The following is a 14760-nucleotide window of genomic DNA, read 5'->3' as shown; positions in this document are numbered from 1 at the left end:
CTGAGTCAAGAGGAAACGGGCTAAGTGGAACTCCCAGTCCCCATCTGAAATCCGGCTTAGGGCTTCCTTCGCTGTACGTACCATTCTCTGTGCCTGGCCGTTGGTCGCAGGGTGGAAGGGCGCTGATCGGATGTGCCGTATCAGATTTCTCTGGGAGGAATTCTTGGAACTCCAATGATGTGACGGCTGCCCCGTTGTTGGAGACTATTGTGTCCGGCAGGTCGTGCATGGCAAAAATCTGGCGGAGTGATCAGATCACTGCTTTTGTAGAAGAGGTAGACACGGGGCTGATCTCCAACCACTTAGAGTAGGAGTCAACCGTCACTAAGAATAATAGTCCCTGAAATGGCCCGGCAAAATTGATATGCAGCCGGGACCATGGCTTGTGGGTTGACTCCCATGGCTGCGTAGAGGCGCTTGGCGGGTTGGGCCGAACCTCTTGGCAGGCTTGGCACCTCCGGACCCATGACTTGATCTCGGCGTCGATTCCCAGCCACCACACATAGCTCCAGGCCAGTGCCTTCATCCTTACTATGCCGGGGTATGCCTCGTGGAGAGCCGTGAGGACTTGATGTTGCAGGGCGCCAGGGACCACGACTCGATCTCCCCACAGGAGACATCCTTTCAGGGCCGAGAGTTCATCCTTTCAGGTGCTAAAAGCTGTGAACTTGGCCCCCGGGGATGACGTAGGCCAACCCCTCACCACCCAGCCCAGGACCCAAGAGAGGAGGGGGTCGCGGGCTGACTTGGCAGCGATGTGGGCAGCGTGCAAAGGAGGCTCTGGGAGATTTTCGACAAGCAGGACCCCTGGCGCAGGAGTGGGATCGGGATCAGTGACTGGCAACGGTAGCTGGCTCAGTGCGTCAGCACAACCCATCGCCTTACCCGGGCGGTGTCCCAGGCAGTACTGGTAGCCAGCCAGAAAAAGGGACCACCTGAGGACTCGGGGTGACATGACTTGGGGCGTCTGTTTGTCTGAAGCTAATAGGCCTAAGAGGGGTTTATGGTCCATAGCAATTGTGAAAGGGCACCTGTAAACTAAGTTGTGAAACTTTGTTACCCTGGCAACGATCGCCAACCCCTCCCTGTCAATTTGCGCATAGTTGCGCTCCGCGGCCGTTAAGGTTCTTGAGTAGTAGGCCATGGGAACCTCATGGCCATCAGGGAGGACGTGGCCCAGCACTGCGCCGACACCATAGGGAGAGGCATCACATGCAAAGACAACCGGTAGGGATTCATCAAAGTGGACTAGCACGTTGTTTGAAATTAAAAGCGCTTTCACCCCCCTGAACGCTGCCGCTTCCCTCGGGCCCCAGGACCAAGGGGCCGACTTATCCAGGAGCCGGTGTAGGGGCTCCGCTACCGCAGCCTTGTGTGGCAAAAAGGCGTGGTAAAAGTTTATTAGTCCCAAGAATGCCTGTAGCTCTGCTTTACAGGTGGGTGCGGGAGCCTCCACGATGGCCTTCACTTTGTCCTTAGCTGGATGAAGGCCAGTAGCATCTACCCTGAACCCCAGGAAGTCCACCTCTGAAACCCCGAGGAGGCATTTCTCCCGTTTCACTTTGAGGCCAGCTGAGTTAAAACGTTGCAGGATGGCGCGGAGGCAGGAGGCGAAGTCATCATGGGACGCCGCGGCAATCAAGACGTCGTCAAAGAACAGCGTCACTCCAGGGATCCCTTTTAACAATGAATCCATTAATTGCTGAAAAATCCCCGGGGCTACGCTCATGCCGAATTGTAGCCTCTTTACCTTAAAGGCCCCCCTGTGGGTGACTATTGTTTGCGCCGTGGCCATGGCCTCATCTACCGGCAACTGTTGATAGGCTTGTGCCAGATCAAGTTTCCTGAAAATCTTAGCTCCTGCTAGAGAGGCTAGAACATGACTAACGACTGGAACCAGATAGGAGTGGTTGTGAAGGGCCTTATTAATTGTGCATTTATAGTCCGCACAGATGTGGACTTTGCCGTTGGGCTTAAGGGGGGTTACGATAGGTGTTTCCTATATGGCATGTGAAACGGGCTCCAAGACCCCTTGCGCTACCAAGCGATCCAGTTCTGCATCAATTTTTGGTCGTATGGCAATTGAAGCTGTGCGGAAACGCATGCAGATAGGAGCCACCAGGGGTTCTAACTGCAAGGAAACCAGGGGGCCCTTGTAACATCCTAAAGCCCCATTGAAAACAGCGGGGAACTCCCCGCAAACTTCTGCAAAATCCCTCTGACCACATTTATGCATTTCCCCGACCGTGATGCCCAGCGGCGCAAACCAGGCCCAGCCCAGCAGACTGACGAGATTTCCCTCCACCACTATCAAGTCCAACAGTCCCTCGAACCCCTGGTACTGTACCCGGAACGTCCCCACCCCCCTGATAGGAACTGGGTTCCTTTGGAAGTCCACCAAACTCAAATGGGATGGGCGTAAGTGGGGACCCCCCTGAGGGCAAAGTCTGTGTAACATGTCCACCGAAATGATGGACGCCACTGACCCTGAGTCCACTTCCATTGTGCAGGGTGACCCCTCGATCCGAACCGTTACTTGGATCTTCGGGATATCTGCTAAATTCGGGAGGCGAAGTACCTGTAGGGATGGCTGGTCTGTGAGGAGGTAGAGGTCAGATGTCTCTGCTGTCGTCTCATAGGTGGCGGCAGCCTGGCGGTGTGACTGAGCTGGAGGCTGCTGGTACCGGTTTTCCCTGGACCGGCAGACGTGAGCGAGATGACCCTGTTTCCCACAGGTGTGGCACGTTGCGTCGTGGAATCGGCAGGACTTACGCTCATGTGCCTCTCTGCAGCTTGCGCACGAGGAATGGCCTGTGGTCTTTCCGGTGAATCCTGATGCCGCAGGACCCGGTGGCTTTTGGCAAGAAGGCAGGCGGATGAGACGGAAGTCCTCCTCATCCAAGTAAGGGAGTACTAGATGAGATGCTGCCGGTGGACGGTTGCGGTGAGAGGCCTCATGGTCGATGGCAAGTTGGAGGGCCTCGTCGATCTTGATGTCGGCGGTACCGATCATCTTCCTCCACAGCTTTAGGTCGCTGATGCCCCATGCAAATTGCGTTAAGAGGTTCTCCTCCACCTTGGGGAAGGCACAGTCCATGGCCAGCTGTCGCAGGGCTGCCATGAAAGCAGCGGCCGACTCACTCAGTTTCTGGACCTCGATCCGCCTGGCGAACGTGGTAGGCCGGGGTGTGAGGTACTTCATCAGGGCATCTATTATTTCCTTGTACGAGCACTCGAGGATCGCCCGGGGTGCGAGGAGGCTCTTGGCTAGGCGGACTGTGGTCATGCCACAGGAGCTGAGAAGAAGGGCCCATCGTTTTCCGGGGTCGGTTACTTCATTGTAGGTGAGGTGGCAAGTCAGTTGGTCCGTCCACGAGTCCCATAGTTCGGGATGGGCTGGATCGAAGATCTCCAAGTTCCCCCGAGCAGAGGCCATGGCGTAGCGTTTAGCAGGGAGTGGTGTTCCTTGATGCGGTGTGCGGTGCAGAGCTGCTTGAGAGCGATGCGGGGCGCATTGGTGGGAACGAAACTCAGTGCTGCGCTGGGATGCAAGCCAGGCCTGGCTCAGCGGGATCCCATCCTCGTCGCCACTGAAAAGTACTGGGTTCGCCGCATGGAGGACTCGGACGACGACATGCTTTTGCACACGTTTATTGTACTTAACATCAGACAACTAAAACGGCCCTGCAAGGCCAACTATAGACACACCCACCCAGCACACCCCTAGTCCATTGGAGGGTTTGAATTTCCCGCCAAAGTGGCTATTGGTTGGGGCTGGGGGGAACTAGGATCCAGAAACTGAACAACAACAAAAAATCCATTGCCCATTAGCTATCAGCACATTCCCAGTTACCGCTGACCTGAACATGTCAAAGAAGCAGACAACCTGACACTCTGCAAGACTCTTGAGCAACTTTCCTTTGGTTAATCATTGTAAAGCTTCCATAACTAAGGAGCAATGCCCGAAAGGCAGGGATATATTTAATGGACTACCCAATATAAAAGAAGAATGAAGCAACACACAGGAAACATAAGGCCGCGTAAAGAGACACTTCTGCTGGCAAGCAGCAATTCACGCTTGCAAAGAGGTTTGCAGGGACATGGGGGACATTGCTAGGTATCTATTCTTCGGAAGCCTCGTACTGCCAAATGCTGCCTCTATTCTTCGGCAACAGAACCCTTTGGCATCCGGCCAGGTGTCCATTAGCGAGTTCTAAGATGGATAATATCCAAATGCTGGCGTAGCTTCTTTGGATTGCCTCGCCATAGCAACATACAGCTCTTCCAGCATTCCTGTTACATGGGTGTTCTGCTTCCTTTTGTGTGTCTCAACTTGCAGGGCTTTTCTTCTTCTTCTTTTTCACAGCATCCACACAATATCATCTTGCAATAATTCACTTCCATGGTTTCCCCTGTTTTGCACCATTCCTTCTGAAACTTGCTGTCTTACAATCTTTCAGAAAGATCTCCCCCCCATCTTTTAAAAAAAAATCAAAAAATCAAAGAGAAAGAATTCAAAATCCAGCAACTAAACAGATCTTTTTTAAAAAGAAAAAGATACATAAATCAAAATACAACAAGAGTGGGGGGCAGATCTATACACATGTTTCGATAAAAGGCTTCAAAATATCTAAAAATAAGTCCATACACAATTGCCATCTATATGCCATGCATTCAAATACCCATTGATTTCTCAGAGGTGGGCTTTTATCTTTTCAATGTTGTAATATGAATCTTTTAGCTGTAGTAAGGGCATGGAGGGTCCATTGTCGTTGACCATTGGGTAGCTTGGGTGTCCAATATATCCTAAACATAATTTTTGTGGGATGAGTCACAACTTAAGATCCATGGAGAGAGCAGATATAAACTTAAAACTATATCCCATTGCTTTGACAGAATAGGATGATCAAGCTCCTTATTCCATTCATTCCAAAGATTCTGCGTATCATATTTATTAATCAAACATTTATAAACAAATATCGTAGGTTTCATTTTCCGTATCGATTCAATTAATGTTTCCAGGAGCAAAGGGGACTTTGAGACACCATAGGGCCATATTTAAGATACCAACTGATGTTGCCATTGTAAAAGTTGCCATTCAACAGAAGTTGACGAGTCATATCTAGACTTTAGCTGACAAAATGACAAAAACTCATCATCATAATCTATCAATTGGTCCGATGTAAAAATTCCCCTGTCGATCCAAAGCTTCCATAAAAAAAGATTTCCCCCCAGTTTTTAGGTCTGGATTGGCCCGTAATGTTAATTTAGCTTGTGAAAATGGATCAAATTAATATTGTTGTCACATTATACACCATTGTTCTCTAGCTGCAGAAATTGCAGGAGGAATGAGATCCACTCTAGCATAAGTAGACCCTAATGCATTCCACTTAGACAGTGGTTCCAGACAAGAAGCCCCAAAAGAGCCCAAGATGGATAGTCCAACTGCAAGGAGCGATCCCAAAATTAGTACAAGTTAATAAGCATGCTTGATGATATCAACTAAGATCAGGGAAACCAAATCTTCCTTTATTGAATGGAAGTTGCACCCTGTTTAAAGAAATCTGAGGTGGTAAGGATCTTTCAGAAATATCTTAAAGCAGATTTTCCCCACCATGTGGACAGGAAAGTAGAGTTTTGAACCTCCTTCCCCATGTTGGTTCCATTTTTTCCTTGGCATCGCCTTGCACCTTTTCTCTCTGTGCCACCAGTGAGCTTATTGCCAGCTTTATTTAAAAAAAAAAAATCAGTATTAGAGATATATCTGTCAGAGTTTGCTTGTTCTCCTGGGCCGATGGGAGGTGTGTGTGTGTGGGGGGGGGGGCTCCAGGATGCCAGATTCGGGGAGGTGAAGTCCAGAGAGCGGTGCCTCAGAAAGGGGAGATGGAGGGGGTTACTTCACCCAGGTCCTCTCATTCTCCCCTCCTCACCTCTATGTGGGCTTCTTTACTTTCTCTCTCTGGTCCGCACCCATCGACACAGAGGTCTGAGGTTCTTCCTCCCCAGCCTGGTCTGTCTTCCTCCCTTAAATCTCCCAGCCCCACTACCGCCCCTCCCTCCTGTGCTTCAGAGGAGAGCAGCCCCAGGGCCAGCCAATTCCCCAATCTTGTCCTCCGGATTCCAGCCTTCTTCCTCTCTGTCAGGCCATCTTCTTTGGGGATGCTGTCCCCCTCCCTCCTCCTCGACCTCCTTTTGTGGCTGCGGTCCCTCGGGCCAGCCGAGGGGATAAGATCCCGGGGCCTCCAGGCCATACCCCCACGGATTTTCCCTTCCCATTCTGTCATCTGAAGATAGGGGCCACTTGGTATTCTCCATCCTTTTCTCTCTTTTGGACGGGCTCTTCTTGCCATGTCTTGCCTGCCTTCTCCACGGTCCTCAACGGTGGGTCCCTGCTCAGCTGGTTGGTTCCGGAGCCCTTTGGGGGTCTGAGCTGAGTCCAGGATGAGGGGGTCTGACTCCCCCTTCAGACGATATCACGTTTACTATAGCATCATAACATTTTCTTATTTATTTATTTACTTACTTCATTTATACCCTGCTTTTCTCCCCAGTAGGGAACTAAAGCAGCATGCATTGTTTTCTTCTCCTCCATTTTATTCTCACAACCATCCTGTAGGGTAGGTCAGGCTGAGAGTGTATGACTGACCCCAGCTCACCCAGTAAGCTTCCAGGGCAGAGTGGTAATTTGAGCCTGTGTCTCTCAAGTCCTGTTCTAACTCTCTAACCACTATAGCTGTATTGCCACTATCATTTTCTTTTGAAAGCCTGCAAAAAGCCCTCCAGTGATGTGGGGATGGGGTGGTAAGTCGGATGTCAGGGAAATGGGGTAGGTGCTCCTTTGGAAACTCCTCTGCATTCACAGGGGCAATGTATTCACAGCAGGGAATTAATGATTGCTGTGAGCCGCCCCCAGCAGAACTTCTCTCTTTCAGTTGAGCTAATTGGCATTTTGTATCCTGCACCCTTTGCATGCAGTTCCAATCCAGAGGATTTATTTGTTTGCTGCAGTTGCCACCAACAGTTGGGAACTGAATGCTCTGGTGACTAGCCAATCAAATTGCAAATTAAATGGACAGTCTTCTGGTGATACGCTGTCCTTTGACTTGCCTCTGGCACGCCCAGGCAGACAGCTGGCACTTAATAGCATGGCATGAGTGGCTGTGAAGGCGGACGTTGCCTGCTCTATGATCCCCTTCCAAAAGCGAGAGGACAAAAGGAACCCAGCAATAGCTATCAAAGTCGAGGGCTTATCTCTCACTGGCTGTCTGGGTTAGTAAATTATTTCGTCAGGAAAGTGGATGTTAGCAGTACATACGCTTTCGGGTACCTTGAGACCCAGGAAATAGGAACTGCAACCATTGGGCTCTGGAGCCTTGTATTCTGGCCTGGGAGTTGGTGCCTTTCCTGTAACATAAACAAAAGGAGGATGGGAAAGCATGAATAGTTTTAGATGGAAAGAATAACACTGGACAAAGCCCTTTAGGCAGGTGCTGAACAACATACAAACACACTGCTTTGAGAATGACAGGAGTACTCCGTCCATGAATGTTTTTTAAATTAACAATTTTTATTCATTTTTAACCAATCCAACAAGGCGAAAACAACAACTACAACAACAACACAACACAACCAATAATTCAAACTGCATAAACAGGTGCAATAGTATATGCATACAATGTAAATATAGTTCAGTCAAATTACTGATACAAATTCAAAATTTGAAATGATATAATCAAAGACCCATTAAAAATATAAAAACTTTTCATAATAAGAATGCTGTGGTACTGTTAAATATTGTACAATGGGAAACCATATAGCTTGAAATACCTTTTGTTCCCTTTGCAGGGTTTGTAAAGCAGTGTTTTTTGAGATTTTACTATGAACAAAATATTCCCATAGTTTTTGTTGCCAACTATGCAATAATGGGGGTTCTTTTTATTTCCACTTTTGAGCTATGGATATTTTTGCTACAGCAAGGAGTATTGCTATTTGTGTTTTAATGCATTTGTTATCAATAGGGATTAGGCCTATTTCTAGAATCACTGATTCGAAAGTTGAGGGTAAAGTAATACCAGTAATTATTACAATTTGTGCCAAGATTTGTGTCCAAAAACTTTGTATTGAAGGACAATACCACCAGCAATGTGCATAATCTCCTAATTGACCGCATTGTTTCCAGCACATAGCCGGGATTTTAGGATTTATTCTATACAGTACAGAGGGTGTTAAGTACCATCTATGTAGTACTTTAAAAGTGTTAAATCTTATGTTGAATACAGGAGAGTTAATGTTAGGTAATGCCCATATTGATTGCCAAGTTTCCGTGGGGTATTCTTGTTTACAGTCCAAATGCCATTGTTTTTTGACTTATCATCCAAGGACTGTCATGAATGTTAGCTGCATAATGTGATAGTCTTTTGTTTTTGTTGTTGTTCAGTCGCACAGTCGAGTCGGACTCTTCGCGACCCCATGGACTAGATCCCGCCAGGCCCTCCTGTCTTCCGCTGTCCTCTGAAGTTTGCTCAGCTTCATGTTCGTTGCATCTCTGACACTGTCTAACCATCTCATCCTTTGCCGTCCCCGTCTTCTTTGACCTTCAATCTTTCCAAGCATCAGGGTCTTCTGCAGTGAGTGCTCCCTTCTCATTTGGTGGAGTCAATCTGATTTCGGTGTTGCCCATCTGGTGATGTCCATGTGTAGAGTCGCCTCTTAGGTTGTTGGAAAAGGGTGTTCGCTATGACCAGTGTGTTCTCTTGACAAAACTCTGTTAACCTTTGCCCTGCTTCATTTTGCTTTCCAAGGCCAAACTTGTCTGTTATTCCAGTTACCTTTTGACTTCCTACTTTAGCATTCCAGTCCCCTATGATGATGAGGACATCATTTTTTGGTGTTAGTTCTAGGAGGTGTTGTAGGTCTTCATAGAACCGGTCCACTTCAGCCTCTTCTGCATCAGTGGTTGGGGCATAGACTTGGATTACTGTGATGTTGAATGGTTTGCCTTGGAATCGGACAGAAATCATTCTGTCATTTTTGAGATTGTATCCCAGTACTGCCTTTTGCACTCTCTTGTTGACTATAAAGGCCACACCATTTTTTCTACGAGATTCCTGGCCACAGTAGTAGATATAATGGTCTTCTGAGTTAAATTCGCCCATTCCTGTCCACTTTAGTTCACTGATTCCTAGGATATCGATGTTCAGTCTTGCCATCTCATTTTTGACCACGTCAGGCTTACCTTGATTCATAGATCTTACATTCCAGGTTCCTATGTAGTATTGTTCTTTGCAGCATTGGACTTTCCTTTCACCATCAGACACATCCACAACTGAGGGTCCTTTCGGCTTTGGCCCAGCCGCTTCACTCTTTCTGGGGTTACTTGTACTTGCCCTCTGCTCTTCCTCAGTAGCATATTGGACACCTTCCGACCTGAGGGGCTCATCTTCCGGCGTCATATCTTTTATCCTTTTGATACTGTCCATGGGGTTTTCTTGGCAAAAGTACTGGAGTGGGTTGCCATTTCCTTCTCCAGAGGGATCACGCTTGGTCTGAGTTCTCTGCTGTGGCCTGTCTGTCTTGAGTGGCCCTTCACGGCATAGCCCACAGCTTCATTGAACTACGCAAGCCCCCTCGCCACGACAAGGCAGTGATCCATGAGGGGATCCATGAGTCTTTAGTAGGACCGACCAAAAAAAGCATCCATACAACTATTAAGAAAGCTGTCCCCCTTTTTGGAAGACTTAATGCAAAGAGAAGTGGGCTTTTAGTTCTGGAAACTCCTGTTGGGGCTTGACTTTTAAAACACTGATGCAAAATGGTCTGGTAGTTATCAATCTGTATGGACTGAGTGTTATTGCTTATTGAATGTAATGAATATTTATACCTGACTAGGATGAAACAATGATACACTATGCACTTTACTAAATGATGATTATAAATAGAACACATTAGTTTGTTATAAGGTTTTTGCAGTGTACATTTATTTGTTGCTAGATTCTCCTAACACTGCAGCTCGGGTTGCTTCAGCCTCCAGGCGGGGCCTGAAGTTCTCCTGCTATTACACGATCTCCAGATGACATAGATCAGTTCCCCTGGAGGAAATGGCAGCTCTGGAAAGAGGAATCCATGACATTGTGGCCTGCTGAGGTCCCTCTCCTCCCCAAATCCCACCCTCTCCAGGCTCCACTGCCAAAATGTCCAGGTATTTCCCAACTCAGAGCTGTTAACCCTCCTGTCCTTGGAGTTTTCCCCAGGTGCGACCTGCTTATCTTAGCAGTTGAGCTGCTAGCCTCAGAATCGCATTGAGCACAAGGGTTTCATATGTCTTCCTTCCTTCCACATTTTCCCAGTTACCTGCCACATTGGTTAATTTCTTACAGATGTGCCTTAAAAATTAGGATTTTTTATTCAGGGTAGTTTTGAGTGAGGGTACTCTTAACAACAACCATCATAGCTTCCTCTTCCCAGACCCCACCAGGAGATCCTCTCTAAACATTCTTTCTTAACTAGCGTTGCCACATTCCTACTAGTAGCAACAGGAGATCTCCCACCCCCCTGCCACTGCTCCCTACCACTCAGCTGGGTACTGGGGAGAAAGTGGCTGGTGGAGTGGGAGGCATAATCAGTGTCCCCAGCATGATGATGCAACTTCTGGCGTGATTTGGCAGTGATGTCATCACATCAGGCGACACTCTAGCATTTGCCCCAAACTCTAGAGCAGGGGTGTCAAACGTGTGGCCTGCAGAGGGCTCAAAACTGCCCCCCTCAGCAACTTCCTTCTCCTGCTTCCTTTCCCAGGGCTGCTCCTAGCTTGCTTTTTCACAGCTCTCTCAGTGGCTCTTTGATTCCTGCCTCTTGCCTCCCCCCCCCCAGAGCTCCGTGGCTGCTTCCTGCGGAAGAGATACAAGGACGAACCCTTTTTTCTGCGTCCTTTCAGTTACAGTGTTATGATGCCCAGACCTCCTGGGGTTGTCTTGTACTCAATTGATTAATCTGTTAATTTGTTCTGTCTCACCGTCACGCCCCTTTATTAGCACCCTGGTGCTTTGTACATGCCGGGCCTACGTGGAAGTATACGGAAATTCAACACTAAGAGAGAAAGAAAAAGAGAGAGAAGTGGAAAGAAAGAATGAAAGAGGTGGAAAGAGAGAGAGAGAGAGAGAAACAAAGAAAGCAAATAGATGGGAGGGAGGGGGAGGGAGGGAGGGAGGGTGGATTCTTCTGACAAGCACAATGTACATTGAGGAAATTATTTTGGCTTATTTTGAAAAGTTGTGGTGTGTTTTTTTAAATGATTGGATTTTTCTGTTCATATCTGGATTTATTTCCTTTCAAAATTACCCTGATTAGGAATTAGAACATGTGGGTTGGTCCTTATATCTTTGAGGGTCGAGTGATTTCAGATGCCAAATGATAACAGCACACATTGGTAATGAGACAGGAAAACTAGGTCTCAATTCAGTCCTGGAGGATGCATTGTCTTGAGCTTCATTATCAATTGCAATTCAGCAGTCCTTCTTTCTGATCTCCCTTTGAAATTCCTTTGTAAGAGCACTGCTACTCTTAGGTCAGCAACTGAATGTTGTAGTTTCTAATGTCAGACTTATGTCCATTTATTCTTTGCATCCTCCTGGACTGAATCCTCCTGGATGGAATACAGACCTAGGTTTCCTGTCTCATTATCAGTGCTGATATCTCCACGCCTACTTCCCCTCTACATATCACACCTAATTCTATCATGCCTGCTATTGCCATTCGGCATCTGAAATCATCTTTATAAAGTTTATATCTCTGGCACCTTGTGTTACATTTTATAGCACGCATGGTCCAGCCCAACAAAGTGACATTTATGTCATCCGGCCCTCATAACAAATGAATTTGACACTTCTGCTCTGGAGGTAAATTTTGGGTGAACGCTAGATTGTGATGATGTTGCTTCCAGGTTGCACGCCAGCAATGCTAATCATGCCCCTCCACACCATAAGTTCCCACCTCTCCCATCTTCCACCAGTTGCCATATATAGGTCCCTGCCACACAGCAGGGAAATGGAGGGCTGATCTGCGGCAAATGTGAGCCGCACCAAAGTTGGAACGCCGCAGCGGGATCCCACAGATCCCCAGAGCCGCGGCGCGTCACTCCCCGGCACGATCAGATGCCGGGGAGGAAGAGTTGGCTGGGAGGGGGAGGCTGCCGAACTGCGCATGCTCGAGCATGCGCAGTACGGCAGGGGGCCGGGAAGCACCAGCGCAAATACAAGCCGGCCGATCCCACGGCCCGGCTTGCGGCGCTCCAACGGATTCCACCACCTCGGTAGGTGGTTCTGTTTTCCTGCGCGGTATCGCCGGTAGGGACGGAACCGGGACGGATCCGGCATGCTCCCCAGATGTTGAGGTGGGATCGTGCCGGTTTGCTCCGCCCCCGTTCCGTCCCGCTCCCGGCCCAACTGGCCTCGTATGAACGGGGCCATAGAAGAGTGTGTGCGTAGCAACCTCCATCAGAATGGCTTTTCTGTCTGTAGAGGAAGGGAAGAAAATTTCTGAAGGCTCCCTCCTCCTGCTGCAGACTCCTAATTCCTTCGGGACCACTGACCCACAGGGGCATAACTGCATGAGGCATGGAAGGCTACAGCGGGGGGGGGGGGGGGAGAACTGCACTCCCATGGCCAGTGTTCCCTCTAAGCTGAGTTAGTGTGAGCTAGCTCAGTTTTTTAGCCTCTGGCTCACACGTTTTTGTCTTAGCTCAGGAAGGATGGCTCCAGAGCAAACTAATTTATTCAGTGGCCAAATCGCTCGCTCACAACTTTTAATGCCAGCAGCTCACAAAGTAGAATTTTTGCTCACGAGATTGTGCAGCTTATAGGGAACATTGCCCATGGCTTTTGCAGAAATATTTTGCAGAAATATTTTGCAGAAAAATAATATTCTATGCTCACTAGTGGGAATGAAAGGTCAAAGTACATTACATTTTTTTTTGTGTGGCCTCTGCAGCTTTTGAGGACTCAGCTAAAGTACTAGTGGAATGAAATTCCAGGAGAGGGGGAATTCTTGTGACAGGTAGAAAGGGGCTTTATTATTTGGGCTAAAATGGCTAATTGCCTCATGTCAACGAAATCAGCTTTCATCCATCTTTGTTAGGCAGAGACATTTTTAAGTGGTGCTACAGAGCTGGCACGATACACCCTGGAACTTAGAGATGGGGTATCTAATTTTTGAAAGGGTTGTGAGAAGGTTACGCTTTTGTTCATTATTACTGAAATGAAATTTCTTCTTCATGGGCTCTGGAGAGCCTTTTCTGGTTGGCAGCATCAAAAGCCTGCCAAGGGGAGATTAGCCATCACGGACAAAGAGTTTATTAAGAAACAAACATGCTTCATCTCTAGGGACTATTCATTTCCTTACATGTCTTGCATCAATGAAGCACGTGCCTGGACCTAAGTGAGACTCGTTTTAGGACTTCAGCACACTTTACTTAGTTAAAAACATCATATCCAGATGAATGAAGTTAAAAATAGAGGAGGGAAAAGACGTTCTGCTAGGACTGCCGAGTCACACCCTGGAACCCCTGGAGGCATTGGGGGGGGGGGGACTGATGGCAAAAACTGGCCTCATAACAATGTGTTGCCAACAAGCTTGGGGTGTTAAAGAAAGATTTTTAATCATTTGGCTTTTAACCAAGTGATTTAGATCATGACAGTAAATATGCTCATTAAAACCTATGTGTCTTTCTGAGGATTTTGAAGGAAACACATACATTTTCCTCATGTTAAAGATTTTTTTTGCTTTACTCCAGTGTTTGCAGTAAAAAAAATGTAGACACATATGTTTCATTGGGTTGCCAACTCAGAGTTGGGAAATTCCTGCAGATTTGGGGGTGAAGCCTCCGGAGGGTGGGGTTTGAGGGGAGGGAGGTCATCAGGGATGTGATTCTATACAGATCACCCTCTGAAGCGTCCATGTTCTCCAGGGGTATTGGTCTCTATAATCTGGGGATCAATTGTAAACCTGGGAGAACTTTAGCCCCCACCTGGAGGCTGGCAACCCAAAAGCCCAGTCATTCCATAGTTTCTTGTAATGTAGAGAAGTAGTTTAGGATTTAATAAGCAAAAGCGGCTACATTTTTACAAGGAAGAACTACGTTAAGGAGACAATCCCACTGAAAACAGAGGAATATGAGTACACGCACAGCATCAGGATAAAATTCATGCTTTCGAACCCAAGAAGTGATACGCACACATAATTTTGCATATGGAACTCCTTTGTTGGCAACATTCATGGTATCTAAATGGTGAGACTTGATCTGGAATTTGCTTTCCTAGATTTATCAGATTCAACTTTTTTCTCTGTCTCTTCCCTTCCGGAAGCATCTTTTTTTGTTACCAGCTGTTTTATCTCCTGGGTCCCTAACCTTATTGAGCCTGGGCACAGTTTGGTATTTTGAGAAAGGTAAAGGGCAGCATCACAAAATGGCTGCCATGGGAGATCAGTTCTTTGCTTTGGCAAAGAGAGATACCGCTTGGTTTCTGTTTCCAAAGAAAGGGGAGGTTATGCTCCTACAGTAGTGTTCCCAAATACTTACCCAGCCGGACCATTCATCCCTGTAACGCACCATGCTGTCGCCAGGAAGTGACGCTGGGTGACGCTCTGGGAATGGGACTGAAAACTCGATGGTACCATCGAGTTTCCAGCCCCATTGCCAGAGCGTCACCCAGCGTCACTTCCTGGCGACGGCATGGTGCGGCGCGTCTGTTGTCCCCACAGGAATGA

General features: G+C 47.7%; 1 protein-coding gene across 1 annotated transcript in view; it reads right to left on the bottom strand.

Moving 5' to 3' along the window:
- Positions 1-14760, bottom strand: part of PLA2G12B (phospholipase A2 group XIIB) — a 40734-nt gene that overhangs the window by 12137 nt on the left and 13837 nt on the right. The window contains exon 2 of the mRNA XM_015410190.1: positions 7328-7404. Within this exon, the coding sequence (XP_015265676.1) occupies positions 7328-7404 (77 nt within the window). The remainder of the gene's footprint in view (positions 1-7327; positions 7405-14760) is intronic.

The sequence above is a fragment of the Gekko japonicus genome, unplaced genomic scaffold, assembly GCF_001447785.1.
Source record: "Gekko japonicus isolate JY-2015 unplaced genomic scaffold, Gekko_japonicus_V1.1 scaffold889, whole genome shotgun sequence".
NCBI classification, from domain to species: domain Eukaryota; kingdom Metazoa; phylum Chordata; class Lepidosauria; order Squamata; family Gekkonidae; genus Gekko; species Gekko japonicus.
The sequence above is the reverse complement of the archived record's forward strand: the minus strand, read 5'-3'. Positions and strand labels throughout refer to the sequence as shown.